A 14,218-nucleotide genomic window follows, 5' to 3' on the forward strand; every position below is an offset into this window, starting at 1 on the left:
AGTGTCTGCAATAAGTAAGTAAGCAAGCAAACAAATAAAACAACCTGCCATGTCACCTCACAGTTGAAGCCTATAAGAAAATTCCAGTCCTTTGACAATTCCCTCTATGGGACCCCATGAAAATGCATCAGAGATGGCAGTTTAAGCCAGCTACACTGAAGTATATATCTCCTTTGTTTCCTAAATACTGCAAATGCAAATCACTTCTCATCTTGAGCATTCTATATGGGCTTTGCAGTCTTGGGACCAACTTGTTCATCAAACTCCTGGCAGCCTAAATTACTTTTTAAAGTTTGAGAGAGTGGGTATCATTTGAGGCACTCATTAGACGAAAGGGAAAACGCTCCCCCTCCCAGAAATGTTCCACTGGTATTTATTGCCTCCTGGTGCTCTTATGTTTTTAGATAACATCTCCTGAGCAAAGCAGACCCTAAGCATGCTGCTTTTATATTCTTCAGTGTTTGTAATGTTGCAACCATTGATCACCAAAGGATCTTGGGTCTCTGGCTTCCTGTGAGAACGAGATAATTGCTCTCTAGCAGGTTGTATATGACGTTGGTTATCAGGAGAAACCCCTGGGACTTCAATCGCAAGAGTGGAATGGTATTGTGGGTAAATGAATAAACAGAAGGTTATCCAGCTTCCTGCAAAACAGTTGCCTTTGTTTGAAGGAAGTGAGGAAAAGAAGGTGCCTTTCTTTCCCCCCCTTTTTTCCCATACACTGTGTGCAAATACGGAAATTATAACACAAAAAAATATTATTTAGGAAATACCACTTAAGAGGTTCTCAAGCCAGGAAGGAATTATGTGATGCAGAAAAACAAAAAAACCTGCCCCAAACAAAAAACTACCCCAGCCTCTCAAAAGTAAAAAATATGATACCGTGTTGTGTGTCTTTAAATATCAGTGGTATTTCAGCAGGGATTTTCTATGCGTGCCATAACAATATAGCGCAGCCTGGTGCCCTTCAGATTTTTACACTACAGTTCCCAGTTGACTAGGCTATAACTTTTCATTCTGGTATGCTAGCTTTCTGTTTCCAAGGAAACTGTTTCATTAAGCAATGACCTCTCCCACCTGTTGCACAGTCCATCTCGCACACTTCAAGATCCTATCACCTTATTCTGCTGTAGGATTTCTACCTGGAGTTAGAATGGTGTCCAGCACTATAGCTTTTGCTTGGCGAGTTTTTCACAAGATAGGTACCGTATGTCTAGCTGGTACTGACTATGGTTGGTGGGGAAAGTATTTGCACTTTTTCCCAAGGCTAATGTGGAGAGTGTATTGGGGTGGAATTAACCTTGGTGGGGGATGGGACCCTGTGGGCACCAGGGAAGGCCTCTGAGGGCACATGGGCATCCATGGGCACTGTGATGGCAACCGTATGTATACATTGGAGGAATTCGGAAGGTATCTGTGCATTTCTTACCACCTTCCTGTGCCAAGCCTTGCTTGCACACCAAGGTCCTACTTTTATGTTTAACTGTAGCCTGCATTTTATTTTTAACAATTGTGACTCACACCTGCTTGCAAAGATGTCATGGAGAGCTCTGCAGGGAGTGGAGGTTTGCACTGATGCAGAAGGGGCTGTAGCTTGCACCCGGGCTACCTTGGCTTCCCTATATAAATCGCGAAGCTGCCTGCCACATGTGCAAATGCCGATCTCTGCCAAGTGGGTGGGATTCATCTTCGGAGGCCTAAGACTTGCTGACAACTTTAATGTTTGGCTACCTGGTGTGTGTTTGATCCTGCAGCTTTGTAACAGTGGAACAAAAACAGGAGGGAAGAGATCCAGTGTGACATGCACAGGACACCTTCCACCACTTACTTGCTAATCCCAAATAAACACCAAAGGATCCCCCCTTTTTTGGGATTCAAGATTGGGTTGTGACTCTTGGGGCATTTTAAATACTGCTAAGATTCATACTCGTAAGAAATCAATGATTTCTTAGCACTGACACATAGTCCTTCCTGTTCTTTTCATACCCTGCTTGTAAATGAAGACAGGCTGTGTTGCTTCACCAGTGCTACCCCTACCTAAACTCAGCATGTACGTATGTCTGTGTTTGTTGCTTAGTTAGCGCAGATGGGGGCAACTTTGTTCATCCCCAACCCCAACAAGTATAAAATAGTAGAATACTTCATAAACCTTTTCTTATGTTTCTCTTTCACATTGATTTGGGTAAATGGTTTCTTGCAAAGAACTATATTTTTCATGACTAAACCCTTATTGTTGGGAACAACAACTTCTTCTTCTTCTTCTTCTTCTTCTTCTTCTTCTTCTTCTTCTTCTTCTTCTTCTTCTTCTTCTTCTTGATGTGCTAAGCTAAATCTCTTTTATCTCATTTGTTTTTCCTGCAGCCAACCGGGTACATGGAAAACTCAATTTCCTACAGCTCAATTGAAGATGTTCAGCTGCTCTCTTGGGAGAATGCCCCTAAGTATTGTTTACAGCTCACGATCCCTGGAGGCACAGTCTTGTTGCAGGTACAGTAACCGCAAAAAACAAAACAAAAAAAACCCCTTCTCCTTGCTTTCCAGTGCTGAATTCAATTTCTCTGTTTGGTGAATACGAGGATGAACTGATGATCATTGCCTGTGATTGGCTTTTGTTATTTACTAACAGATTTGTGCCAGGATGAGAAGGCTTTTTGACCCTTTGGGGAAGATTTTGGTTGCCCTGAGATAATAGTACCAAGTAAACATCTATCTGTAGCTGGTCCAGAAAAAGTTTACCATTAAACAGAGATGATTTCGACCATGCAGTTTGAATTCCTAAATTGATGAAGAGGGTAGTGTGAAGGTGAACAGAGTTGGGACATGCACCCCATCCCTTACAAAGCACATAGCCATATATTCATACACATCTGCACATCTGTTTCATACCCAAGACACACACCCATTCGTTCCCCCCGCCCACACTCTAGTCGCTCTCTCTTGCACGCAAGCACACATACACCTAGTCATTCACACAGACCTTTGCTTTTCCTGCCCAGCTGCAGTCTCCAAGAAGACTGGCACACCACTGCATGTGCAGCAGTTACCCTTGCAGAAAACCTTCCATTGGACTCTCTGGATCCCCCCCCCCCCCCGGGCCTCAATCCTGAGCACGGGCAGGGACAGGTGGGGAAGCTGTGGGGTCACGTAGGGATGCCCTCCTGCCAGTAACTGGTCCACAGACCACAGGATGAAGCTTTCTCTACTTGGCAGAATGAATATTGTTTTTATTCCAGTCAATCTTGATTGATTAGCAGTCTCTAAGAATGGAAAAAAGATATCTCTAAATTTGTCTGGCAAGGGGGGAAAGCCATGAATTAAACATAAAAATTTGATATATACAAAAGAAAGAGGACATTTTGCCCTGCCCGACTGCAATTATGTTATGAGGCATCCTGTTTGTGTTGGTTAAGGGAATAGATTGTGTTGGAAAATGTACACATTTTAGATTTGGAAGGTCATGATTTAAAATTTGGCTGACATGCATGTCTTTGGTATGGGAAAGCTAAAATTTATAAAAGTTTTATAAACCACGTCATTAGAAGAAATTTGTATCGAGTCTGGGAGAAATATAACAATTTGTTAGAAAGAAAAACACCTTTATAGTTATCTCTGATTGAAGCAATTACAATTAAGAGAATCAACATGGATAGACAATGGGCCACATATAGAGACTTGTTGGACTTTACAGGGAGTGAACCCAAATTGGAAATCAATGGAAGATTTAAGGAGCCAAGTTACAGACTGGTTACAATACCACCAGTTACACAATATGTTTAAATTGGATAAGAAATATGGGTTTTTGGACCAAAGCTCACAATTTGAAAGAGAGTTAATACAGAATAAGGATAAATCAGTGTCTAAAATGTATAAATTACGTGGAATGGGAAACCCATTGTAAAACTGGAGAGCTGACAAAAATGGACATAGCAGAATATGCAGGAATAATAGTTAAATAAATGAACCAGGGAAGGGGAACAAGGGAAGTCATGGATTATATGGTATTATGTAAACGTTTATTTCGAGATGTTAAAATGAAAACTTAATATATACATTTTTTTAAGTAACTGTCCACAAACCAGAGGTTCCACCCACCCTGACTTAGCAGGTCAGGGAAAAGATTAGGATGGGACCTTCTCCTTGACATGCTCAGAGTCAAGGGAATGCCAGGGAAATGTAACACTCCTACCCTCAAAGTTTTTCTCACCCCACACAGACAGTCTAAATATCTCCACCCCTAAACATGTCAAATGCTATAACTACCAAGTTTCAATTACCAAATGTTATCTAATATGAGTTAATACTGCATACCATTCATCAAATATTGTCAAGGATCATTTACAGTGGTACCTCAGGTTAAGTACTTAATTTGTTCCGGAGGTCCGTTCTTAACCTGAAACTGTTCTTAACCTGAAGCACCACTTTAGCTAATGGGGCCCCCTGCTGCTGCCACGCTGCCGGAGCACAATTTCTGTTCTCATCCTGAAGCAAAGTTCTTAACCTGAAGCACTATTTCTGGGTTAGCGGAGTGTGTAACCTGAAGCGCATGTAACCTGAAGCGCATGTAACCCGAGGTACCACTGTACTTGGTGTTCTGAACTATCTTCTGGGGAAGCCGAAGAAGCATCTTAGGGGCCGGCAAACTTTATCAGCAGGGGGCCAGTCCACTGTCCCTCAGACCTTGTGGGGGGGGGCAGACTATATTTTGAAAAGGGCGAAAAAAGAACAAATTCCTATGCACACTGCACAATGTATTTGTAGTGCACACAAAAACAAGAAAAACAATAAAATAGTTAAAATGAAGAACGATTTTAATCAACATAAACTTTTAAGCAAGGACACATGTAAAAACACCAGGCAGGCCCCACATATAATGCAGAGATGCATTTTAAATTTAAAAGGTAAGCCATCTCCCCCACCGACTCTCCCCTCCCTTCTCCACGGCACCGGACGAGCCCTGGTGACTGCTTACCTGTGTCTCTTGCGAGCCGCAGGGGCAGGTGATGGCGGCAGCAGCGGGACGGCGCAAAAGGGCTGGCTCTGGAGTGGTGCTGCTTAAAATGGCGCTCAGCCAACTGCAGCTCAACAAAGCCCAGCCCTTTCCTCCTCTAGGCAGGGCGTGGAGAAGCCAGGAGGAGGGAGGGAGGAGGTGCCACCGCAGTGTGTGGGTGGGTGGGGGGTTAATGGTGCAGCCTGAGCCGAATCAGATTCACACCAATCCACACAGCGATTCCCGGACCATCTGTGGGCCGGATCCAGAAGGCATTGGGGCCTGATCTGGCCTGCGGCCCTTAGTTTGCCGACCCCTGCTTATGAAGAGCAGTCACTGGAAATTGAAGGAAGGGAGACTGCTCTTGTGCTCAGGTCCTGCTTGTGAGTTTACCCCATAGCCATCTGATTGGCTACCGTGAGAAGATGATGCTGGATTAGGTGGGCCACTGGCCTGATCCTGCAGAGCTCTTAAGTTCTTAACATCTCATTCAATACCATTCACATATCAATTGTAGTCAAGAACTAAAATTCCAGATCTGCTCCAAGTTATTTCCAGAATAACTTGGAAATAACTTTTAAAAAAATGATTATATAATGATTTCACACTTTTAAAAAAAAATCCTTATCCTTCTGCATTCTCATTTTTCCCCCTAGTTTGATTTTTTTTTAAGGGGAGTTGTTGGGATAAGGAGGGGACTGTTTATGGTGAAAAACGATAAAACAACCTTTAATTCAAAGCCTCTGGCCAAGTATAAAGGGAGTTTGGCAGGCCTGGTAGATTTTTATCTGCTGCGGACGGCCGTGTTTTGTTGCTGTTGTTCTGAAAGCAAATTAATAGCAGTCGTGAGAAATGGGCATCAGAAAAGGAATGATTTGCTCAGATGTTTTCCTCTTGGGGACCTGAGGTCATAATATTGTTTCATCAGCACCGATAATGGAACTGAATGGATTCTGGGCTGCCATGAATGTTTATGTTGGACTCCTCTAGCAGAGGCTGAATGAGGCTCCCATACAGAATAGCTGGCGTCGCAGCGCAGACACAATTGCTCCCGTATGTTTTCACTCAGAGCTGTTGCGTCTGGATCCGCGATGCATGACCGTCTGCGGATGCAGCTAAAAGAATGGGTTTTCCCTTTGCAAGTGGGTTCTGCTGGATAGAATCCCGGTGCTCGACAAGCCAGGAGTAGAACACTAAAATAGAAGCCAATTACTTGGGGAATTCAGATGGAAAAGCTATATTTAAGTCATGACACATTGAAGAAGGTAATTAGGCAAAGGTATGTTAGACAAGGAACGCAACAGCTTCTCTTTCTCTGTGGTAAAATGGAAGGTAAGGGTGAGACTCTGGACGTCAAGTCAGAGTTCTGTGTTCCTCTACACATCACAGTGTGCATGCACTATGTATCTCAAGAACCGGGAGCCTCAGGCCCTCCAGGTCTTTCTTTCTGGCCTTTGAGGTACAATTTTCATGCCTTGCTCTTGGCACTGTTGCCTCTGGTTCTGCTCACCATTGTCATGTCAACTGCAGAAGGTTGCTGGGAAGGGAATGAGGCCCTTGGGGTGGAAGAGGTTCACCCCTGAGATAGAGAAAGAGAAGCTTTGGGTTGAAGCCAACTGATTTCTACTCAGAGTAGACCCATTACAATTAATGGGCCTAAGTTAGTTGTGTCCATGTGGCCTGATTAACACATAGTGGTGTTAAAACACTTGGGAGGTCAAATTTTTAAGAAATCAATTTGTATTTAAAGATGTGGTAACACAATACAAACATGACACTTTAGATTCAGGGACTAGACTATTGCAATGTTGTTGGTGTTTTTAAAAAGTGACAAAATCTTTTTTTGAGGAAGAAGCATAGCTCAATGGTAGAGCATCTTCTTAGCATGCAAATGTTCCCAGGTTCAGTCCTCAGCATCTCCAGGTAGGGCTGGGAAGATGACTCCTGCCTGAAACCCTGGTAAGTCACTGCTAGTCAGTGCAAGTATTAATGGCCTAGATCAGGCATAGGCAACCTCGGCCCGCCAGATGTTTTGGGACTACAACTCCCAGGATCCCTAGCTAACAGGACTAGTGGTTAGGGATGATGGGAATTGTAGTCCCAAAACATCTGGTGGGCCAAGGTTGCCTATGCCTGACCTAGATGAACCAATAGTCTGGCTTGGTATAATTTGGTTTGCTACTGAAGCTTAGGCACAAGTATAAGTATAAAATGATCTCAGGAACATTAACCTCAGAGGTTTGGTGTTGTTCCTTCTCCACATTGTGTTACTGGTTCTCTGTTGATCAGAGAGGGCCTCAGTTCTCTTGGATCACCTCCTCCTTTTGCCCTTCATATGTAAGTTTCTAGTCATGTCTACCTCTTGCCTCTCTTGCCTTGCTCACGGGTAAGCACTTTGTCCCCAGCAGTCTATTACTCCTGAGAACTGGGCCCTCTAACTCAAGGTAAGAGCTTAAGAAGAGTTTGACTGCTGGATCGCTAAAGGCCCATCTTGTCCCATATCCTGTACTCAGAGTAGCCAATCAGATGCCTGTTGCATAAGCTCCCAAACAGGACCTGAGTGCAACAGAACTCAATCTTCCCTCTTCTTCAGCCATTCCTGTCATAACACCCTCCCCATATACAGTGGTACCTTGGGTTACAGATGCTTCAGGTTACAGACGCTTCAGGTTACTCCACTAATCCAGAAATAGTACCTCGGGTTAAGAACTTTGCTTCAGGATGAGAACAGAAATCGTGCAGCAGCAGCGCAGCAGCAGTGGGAGGCCCCATTAGCTAAAGTGGTGCTTCAGGTTAAGAACAGTTTCAGCTTAAGAATAGACCTCCAGAACGAATTAAGTTCTTAACCCGAGGTACCACTGTATAAGAGGCCTTGGCAAGGTGGGGGAGCTGCTCCATGGACCCCACAAACGCCACATGACATTCCATTACATAGTGAGTTTACATGGTATTAGGGGTGGGTTCTGACTCCCAGGAAGGGTGGTATCTCAATGGTAGAGCATCTGCATGCAGATGGTCTTAAATTCAATCTCCAGCATTTCTGGCTAGGACTGGGAGTGATCCCTTTCTGAAAGCCAGGAGAACCACTGCCGTTTAGAGAACACTGAGCTGGAAAGACCAAAGGAAAGACTATCTATTATGGCAACTTCCTAGGTTCCTATGGCTATGTAAAATACACCTCTCACTATCAAATGTACCTTACACAGGGAGGTAGAAACTTGCGGTGAGGAAGTGCTGGTTCAGCTGGAACGGGGCAAAGAGGGTGGTCCCCGGTCGTGCCTGGCCTTAAATGGGCCAGGCCACGCCTCCCTAGCCCGCCGATTGGCAGGCAGGGTTGCAGGCACGCCCGGGGATTCCCTTGTTCTCGCGGGGGCAAAAAGGCCAGCCCCCGCGTGTGTGGGAGGGGTAGCCCGCAACCCCCTCTCCTCTCCAGTTCGGAAATGGCTTTCTGAGATGAGTGTGCATCCTATTTGCAGTATAGGCCTAATACATCCGACTTACCATGCAGGGTTGTTGTAGATAATATATATGGTTCATTTTGAACACTTGAAAAAGCTGCATAAACATTAAGGATTTGTTGTTGTTGTTGTTCAACTTACCTTTTTGCTTCAGGGCTGTTTAGGAAGAAAACAGGGCTTAAAGAAACCAAACCTGCAGTTTTTTTCCCTTTGGGTGTTTGCTTAAACTGGGTTCTAAATTTGGCTGATGGTGTTGCTATTTTTTTAAAGTCTATTCCTGGTAATCAAGTATACCCAGAAGGAAAAACAAACAGAACAGAAATTCCTGATAAGCATAACAATAGCTGCAGATAATACGCAGCTCATCGGTTTTTGAACAGCATGGCAATTTATTTCTTTATTATTTTGTCAAAAGAATCTTTCAGGGTAAATTCAGGGAAAAGGTTTATCTAGATTAGAATACAATTACGTGCATGTACCTTCATCTCTGTGTCCCCTTATTTTAGCTCCTGTTTTCTATTTTAGGTTCTAGTCCTGATATCCACCTTTCAGAATTTCCTTCCTTTTCACAGTAAATATCCTTTACAGTACTATATTACAAGGGTTGTGCAAAACCTGTTAGGGCACCACGGCTTGCCCAAGCAAACAGGTCAGAGGAGATGCATAGTTTGCTAAATATAGGGGTCTATTTCTTGCTCTTGAAAGCTTGGTTTTTTCCTTTTTGTAGTTTTTCAGGTTTCATAGGCAAAACAGAATAATAATTGCATACAGTTCATGATCAAACATTGCTTTTGGCATTTTTTAAATTGAAGACTTTTGTTTTTTCTCTTAATGTGTTGCTTTGCTACCAACAAACTTAAGGCAGGTCACAAATACAAACCAACACAGAATTGGCAAATGTAGGAACTGGCAGGTGAAATATTATATTGGTGGGGAAACTGGAGAGGTGGAAACCTAAGATATTGATGGTGATGATGATGATGATGATAGAAGAAGAAAACGAATAAATTCATTGCTGTACATCCCTTTGGAATTTTTAGGCTGCACAGATTAAACTTGTCCATAATTTAATACAGGAGTAGGAGGGAGGTAGATCTGAATATAATTCAGATTCTTGGATGATTTCAATTAGAGCCGTGTGGATTTCAGACAATGGCAATAAATTACACTGCTGAAATGAGCTGTGGAGATCAGTCCCCATTGGGACTGATAGGGCAGAAGACAGGGAGACCAACAGTAGGGGAACCAGAGCTAATGACAGGCAGAGTCAGCTAATTCTGGTTTTGTCCCCTTCTTGCTCTCTGCTGAATTCTACAAAGGCAACACAGAAAGAAGAGGAAACTGACAGCCAGTACCACCCCTTGGATTGGTTGTAAGTAGAAGGCAGGCATGTGGAGGGCTGGCTGAGAGCAGGGTGAGCTTGGAAGGGCAGTGCCCTATTTTCCCTGGTTGGACAAATCTCCAGTGTAAATGAGGAAAGCTTGGGCTAACCTGCAGTGGAATTTTGTGTGTGGAAGGACTGGGAGCTCCATTCTGTTCTGGTACTCAAGACAAATCCCTGTGCTCAGAGTCTTTTAAGCCTAAATGTAGATCCCACAAGCCTGATGTCTGCCCACTTGTAATCTAGTGTGTGGTTGGACAAACAGCCACATTAGTGTTGCTACAGCAAACGTGGCAAACGGGCCACACACCAAAAGCAAGGCATCTTGTATGCAAAAATGTATTGCTGATTCCTAACAGATTTCCCTCCCTCTCCCATCCCTCTTTTAGTTGTTGTTGAAGACTGTTAAGATGGTTTACGCAAAGGGCGCTGTAGCAAAGATGACTGTGTTCTTTGTAACAATTTATTCCCTGCACAAACCATTCCTCGCAGTCCTCTTGAGTAATACAGATGTCAACAGAGGTTGATGCTGCAGCACGGTGGGAGTGCGGAGTCTAGCAATGCGGCTCATCTGTCAGAGGGCCTGTAGCATGCCGGGCTCTCTTGGTCTGCTTCCCACCAAGTCTGCACAAGCCAGCCCACTTCTCCACAGACTTCTCTGATGTTGCTTGCTACAGTGCTCAGGCCCAGGGATGCATCAGGTTAGCTACAGTATGGCCACATCATCTTATGTAGGGGTTCAGTTCCAAGGGCTCTGTGCATACAGGAAAATGTCCACACACAAACTGTCCCTGTGTGAGCATCCCTAGCTTTCCAGAGCCTGCGCTCTGTGTGGGCTTTGCCCACCCCCACGTAAGGCAGAGAGCTCTTTCCATACTTGGGAAAACCTGGCACAAAAAGAGCCTTTAAGCTTTCCGTTTTGCTTGCATTTAACTTGCAGGATTTCAACCACAAGGCCTTCAACTGCATACGGTTGAGATCGCGCAAATTAAATGTTTGTAAGATGTGGTCATATTTTACCAGTTTCCTTCTCCCTACATCATATTTCAAGCCAGGATACTACCACCATGGGCCTTGCTCTTCCTGATCCTGGAGTCAGCTGTTCCTGGAGAGCTAACATTTCCTGCTGTATCACTCCTAGATCTGTTATGTACTTTCAGTCTGCCTAGCTCAATCCTGGGGGTGCCAAGACTGCTGCCCTGTGCTCCCAGACAGTCTTTTCACCTGCCTCCTCTCTCACACACCAGCGCTCCTGTTCCTCTTTGCCGTGGGCATCACCCTTAGGGACTGTGGCATTGACTAGCCCAATATTGGCTGCACCCAAATTCACAAGGGGAAAGCACAGAGTCTTGTGTTGCTTGAGGGTAGCATCATGTGGACTGTGGAAATTAAATGGGGATGCAGACAGCTGTAAACACATAGCATATTCTGGTTTGGACAAGTCCTTACTGTTTTTAAGCAGTAGGATGGGGTTTATAGCTGCTGATTTCTTGGCTGCTGTTCTCACTTTGCTTTTATTATTTGGTGTATTTTAGATGCAATAAGTTTAATTCTACTTATGTGTGTCTTAATAGAGCCAGTGGTTCACTAAACTCAGCAATGCTAAGATGATTGTGGTGTTAGCACTTGTGTGAAGAGTTGCTGTGCTTATTTAGCATACATTTAAGCTTGAAATTAAATTGCGATTAGATGCACTTTTTTCATTTCATTTCCATTTAACTCCCAACATTTACAGTGTTCCTAAGTTCTGTTAGACCCATTGAAGTTGATAAACCTATCTTAGTTGTGTTCATTAGCTTCAATGGGTCTCCTCAGTGAGTAGGACTAGCAGGCTGTCATTGACTATAACCCAACGTGCTGCCACAGCTGTTGTCCTTGGAATTGTAGCTGAGAAACAATTATGCTCCACTGGATTGGAAGCATTATGGGTTGAGGTAGACGGGTATTAGCTGCATTTCATGGTAGCCAGCTCTTTAGAAAGGGTAAGTGTGGCCATGGAAGGCCTGGGAAGTGTTTTACAACTATAGCAAAGGCTGGTGCTGCAGTTCCGCCTTTACTTGACTGCTGGCTTTGAAAGTGATCACATGCAAAGCAGGAATTGTCTCCTCTCAGAGCTTTTAGAGAACAGTCCTTCCTGCACGCAAAGGACATGTTCTGAAGCTAGCAGAAATCCAGGAGTGGATGTGCAAGGGCAATCGTTTCAACCAAATGAAAGAATGGGGTGGCTTCCAGCTTTTAAAAACTCTGTGAGTTATTGGCTTGTGCTTTGGTTTAATGGTGTGTAGCATTAGTAGAATCTAAAGCTTGCATTTATATTGGTTTTCTCTCTCTTTCTTTATATTGTAGGCTGCAAACAGTTACCTGAGGGATCAGTGGTTTCATTCATTGCAATGGAAGGTAAGCTCTTTGTATTCTGTAAACTGAATAAGGGACTAATGCAAAAACAAAGTTGGGCGGCAGATCACTTCTGCTAGTCAAAACTAAGATGATTCACCAGGATTGTAATTTTTTCTTTAGTGTATGGTATTATTCAAGTAATGGCTGGAATTCTGTGGCGTTTTTGAAATCCTAATGATTCCATCTATCTGTAGATTTATGAAATGTAAAGATTTTATAGAACTACAGGCAGAGTTTTATATATATGCAGGGCAGGGGATTTGATGTTGGGTAAATTAAAATGGCAGCCAGGCAGTCAGCCACTGTGGTTGGGAACTGGACTCTGTTCCCATTCAAAAGCAGTAGCACTTGCCCCACTGCTCAGGTGGGAGGATGGTGAGTGGTGGTGCAGCCAAGTCACATTAGTGAAGGGTCCTTCTAGGGCCCTTGGACAGTGCCTGACCTTGCCAGCTGTTGGCACCAAGCCTGTAGTAAATACACAGATGTCACAAGACCCCATATGTTTCCATTGTGAACCTGACCCCCATCAGTGGCTCCTCCCTTGAAACTTCCTGTCACTCAGGAGGAAGAGAGCATTATTTTAGTGATGCACAGCCAAAAATAAGGGGGGGGGGGGAAGGCTTGACATTTTTCACAGATGAGGCACTTGTTTTTGGAGACTAATCCTCCTACACTGTAGACATTATCCATGTAATAGGAACGGGGTCTTCCATAGAAGCTTCTTAACTTGCCTCTGCCTGCCCCCCTTTTATTTAATAATAGGAGAAAACATTACAAGTTTTTGCCCTCCCCCCCCCATGCCCCCTTAAATCAAGACCAATGTATTTTATATCCGGGCATTTTATTGCCAGCAAAGAGTTGTTAAGGTTGAGCTGTTTATCTTAGCGGAGGGCTGGCATGTTTCAGAGAGCAGGGGGCAGCGTTACAGCCAGGACATTAATTTGAGAGTTTCCAGAGAATGTGTCTTAAGGCATCAGCCCACAGACAACGTCCAGGCGAACGAAAGTGGTCCTTTCCTTAAGTCTTCCAGACAACCTCCATCCTCCGCTAAACACTGAGCTGCTTGAAGTTGGAAGAGAAAATGGTGATGGGTCCATTAATTTCAGTGGCTATATTCTGTGTAAAATATGGTTGAATATCACCCCATACATTGAAAGCATTTCCGCACCCCACCCCACCCCACCCCACTCCTGGGAATCCTGGGAACTTTAGTTTACCCCTTAAAGAGCTATGATCCCCAGTCCCCTTACCAAACTACAGTCTGCTCACTCCTGGCTTAGACTGCATCAGGACCTCAGCTCCTTTCAGGAGACTGTGGTTGCGATCCTAACCCCATTTACCTGGGAGTAAGACCATCCTGTTCTCTTAGTGGCCAACTCGATGTCTCCAGGAAGTCCTCAAGCAGAACCTGAAAGCAACAGCAGCTCTCCCCACTTGCAGATGCCAGCAACTGGTATAGGTTAACCAGTAACTCATTTATTCAATATCAGAAGAGGTTCTGCACTCTGCCAGCACAGATTTTCCCTTGCTTGCACCAGTTGCTGGTTAAAGAAAGTACCAAACTACATGATAATAGTCGCATATAGTTTGGCCTTAGAATGCAGCAGTAAAAATATTCACAGCGGCAATAAAACAGCACCATGAAAAATACCAGGAACAGCATATTTTTTAAAAAACCTTGTTTTCCAGATGGTTTGAACTACAGCTCCCATCAGCCCAACCAGCAGGTTGGCATAGGCTGCTCTGGAGGCTGCAAAATGCTAACTCAAATAAACAGTCTTAAGACCCTGTTTAAAAACTGGGCAAAGAAGGGGCCAAACAAACTTCTCTAGGGACACTCTTTCACATTGGTAATAAATCCATCTTTAAGTGTGTCGGCGCCTGTCCTTTAAAACTCCCTGCATACGGACACCCGGCAACACATTTGCCATGTACTCTTTTCAGTACCTGTTTAGGCAAGCCTATCCAGACATGTAGAAGTTACATGTGTTATAT

The 14,218-nt window shown here is 44.0% G+C and overlaps 1 protein-coding gene across 3 annotated transcripts in view; it reads left to right on the forward strand.

Annotated features, from left to right (window-relative positions):
• The window catches only part of CMIP (c-Maf inducing protein), a 154,499-nt gene that overhangs the window by 90,318 nt on the left and 49,963 nt on the right, over nucleotides 1–14,218 (forward strand). For all 3 annotated transcript variants that reach the window (XM_028739601.2, XM_028739600.2, XM_077931734.1), the window contains exons 2-3: nucleotides 2,362–2,487; nucleotides 12,173–12,223. In XM_028739601.2, the coding sequence (XP_028595434.2) occupies nucleotides 2,362–2,487; nucleotides 12,173–12,223 (177 nt within the window). The remainder of the gene's footprint in view (nucleotides 1–2,361; nucleotides 2,488–12,172; nucleotides 12,224–14,218) is intronic.

The sequence above is a fragment of the Podarcis muralis genome, chromosome 7 (genome assembly GCF_964188315.1).
Source record: "Podarcis muralis chromosome 7, rPodMur119.hap1.1, whole genome shotgun sequence".
In the NCBI taxonomy this organism is placed as follows: Eukaryota; Metazoa; Chordata; class Lepidosauria; order Squamata; family Lacertidae; genus Podarcis; species Podarcis muralis.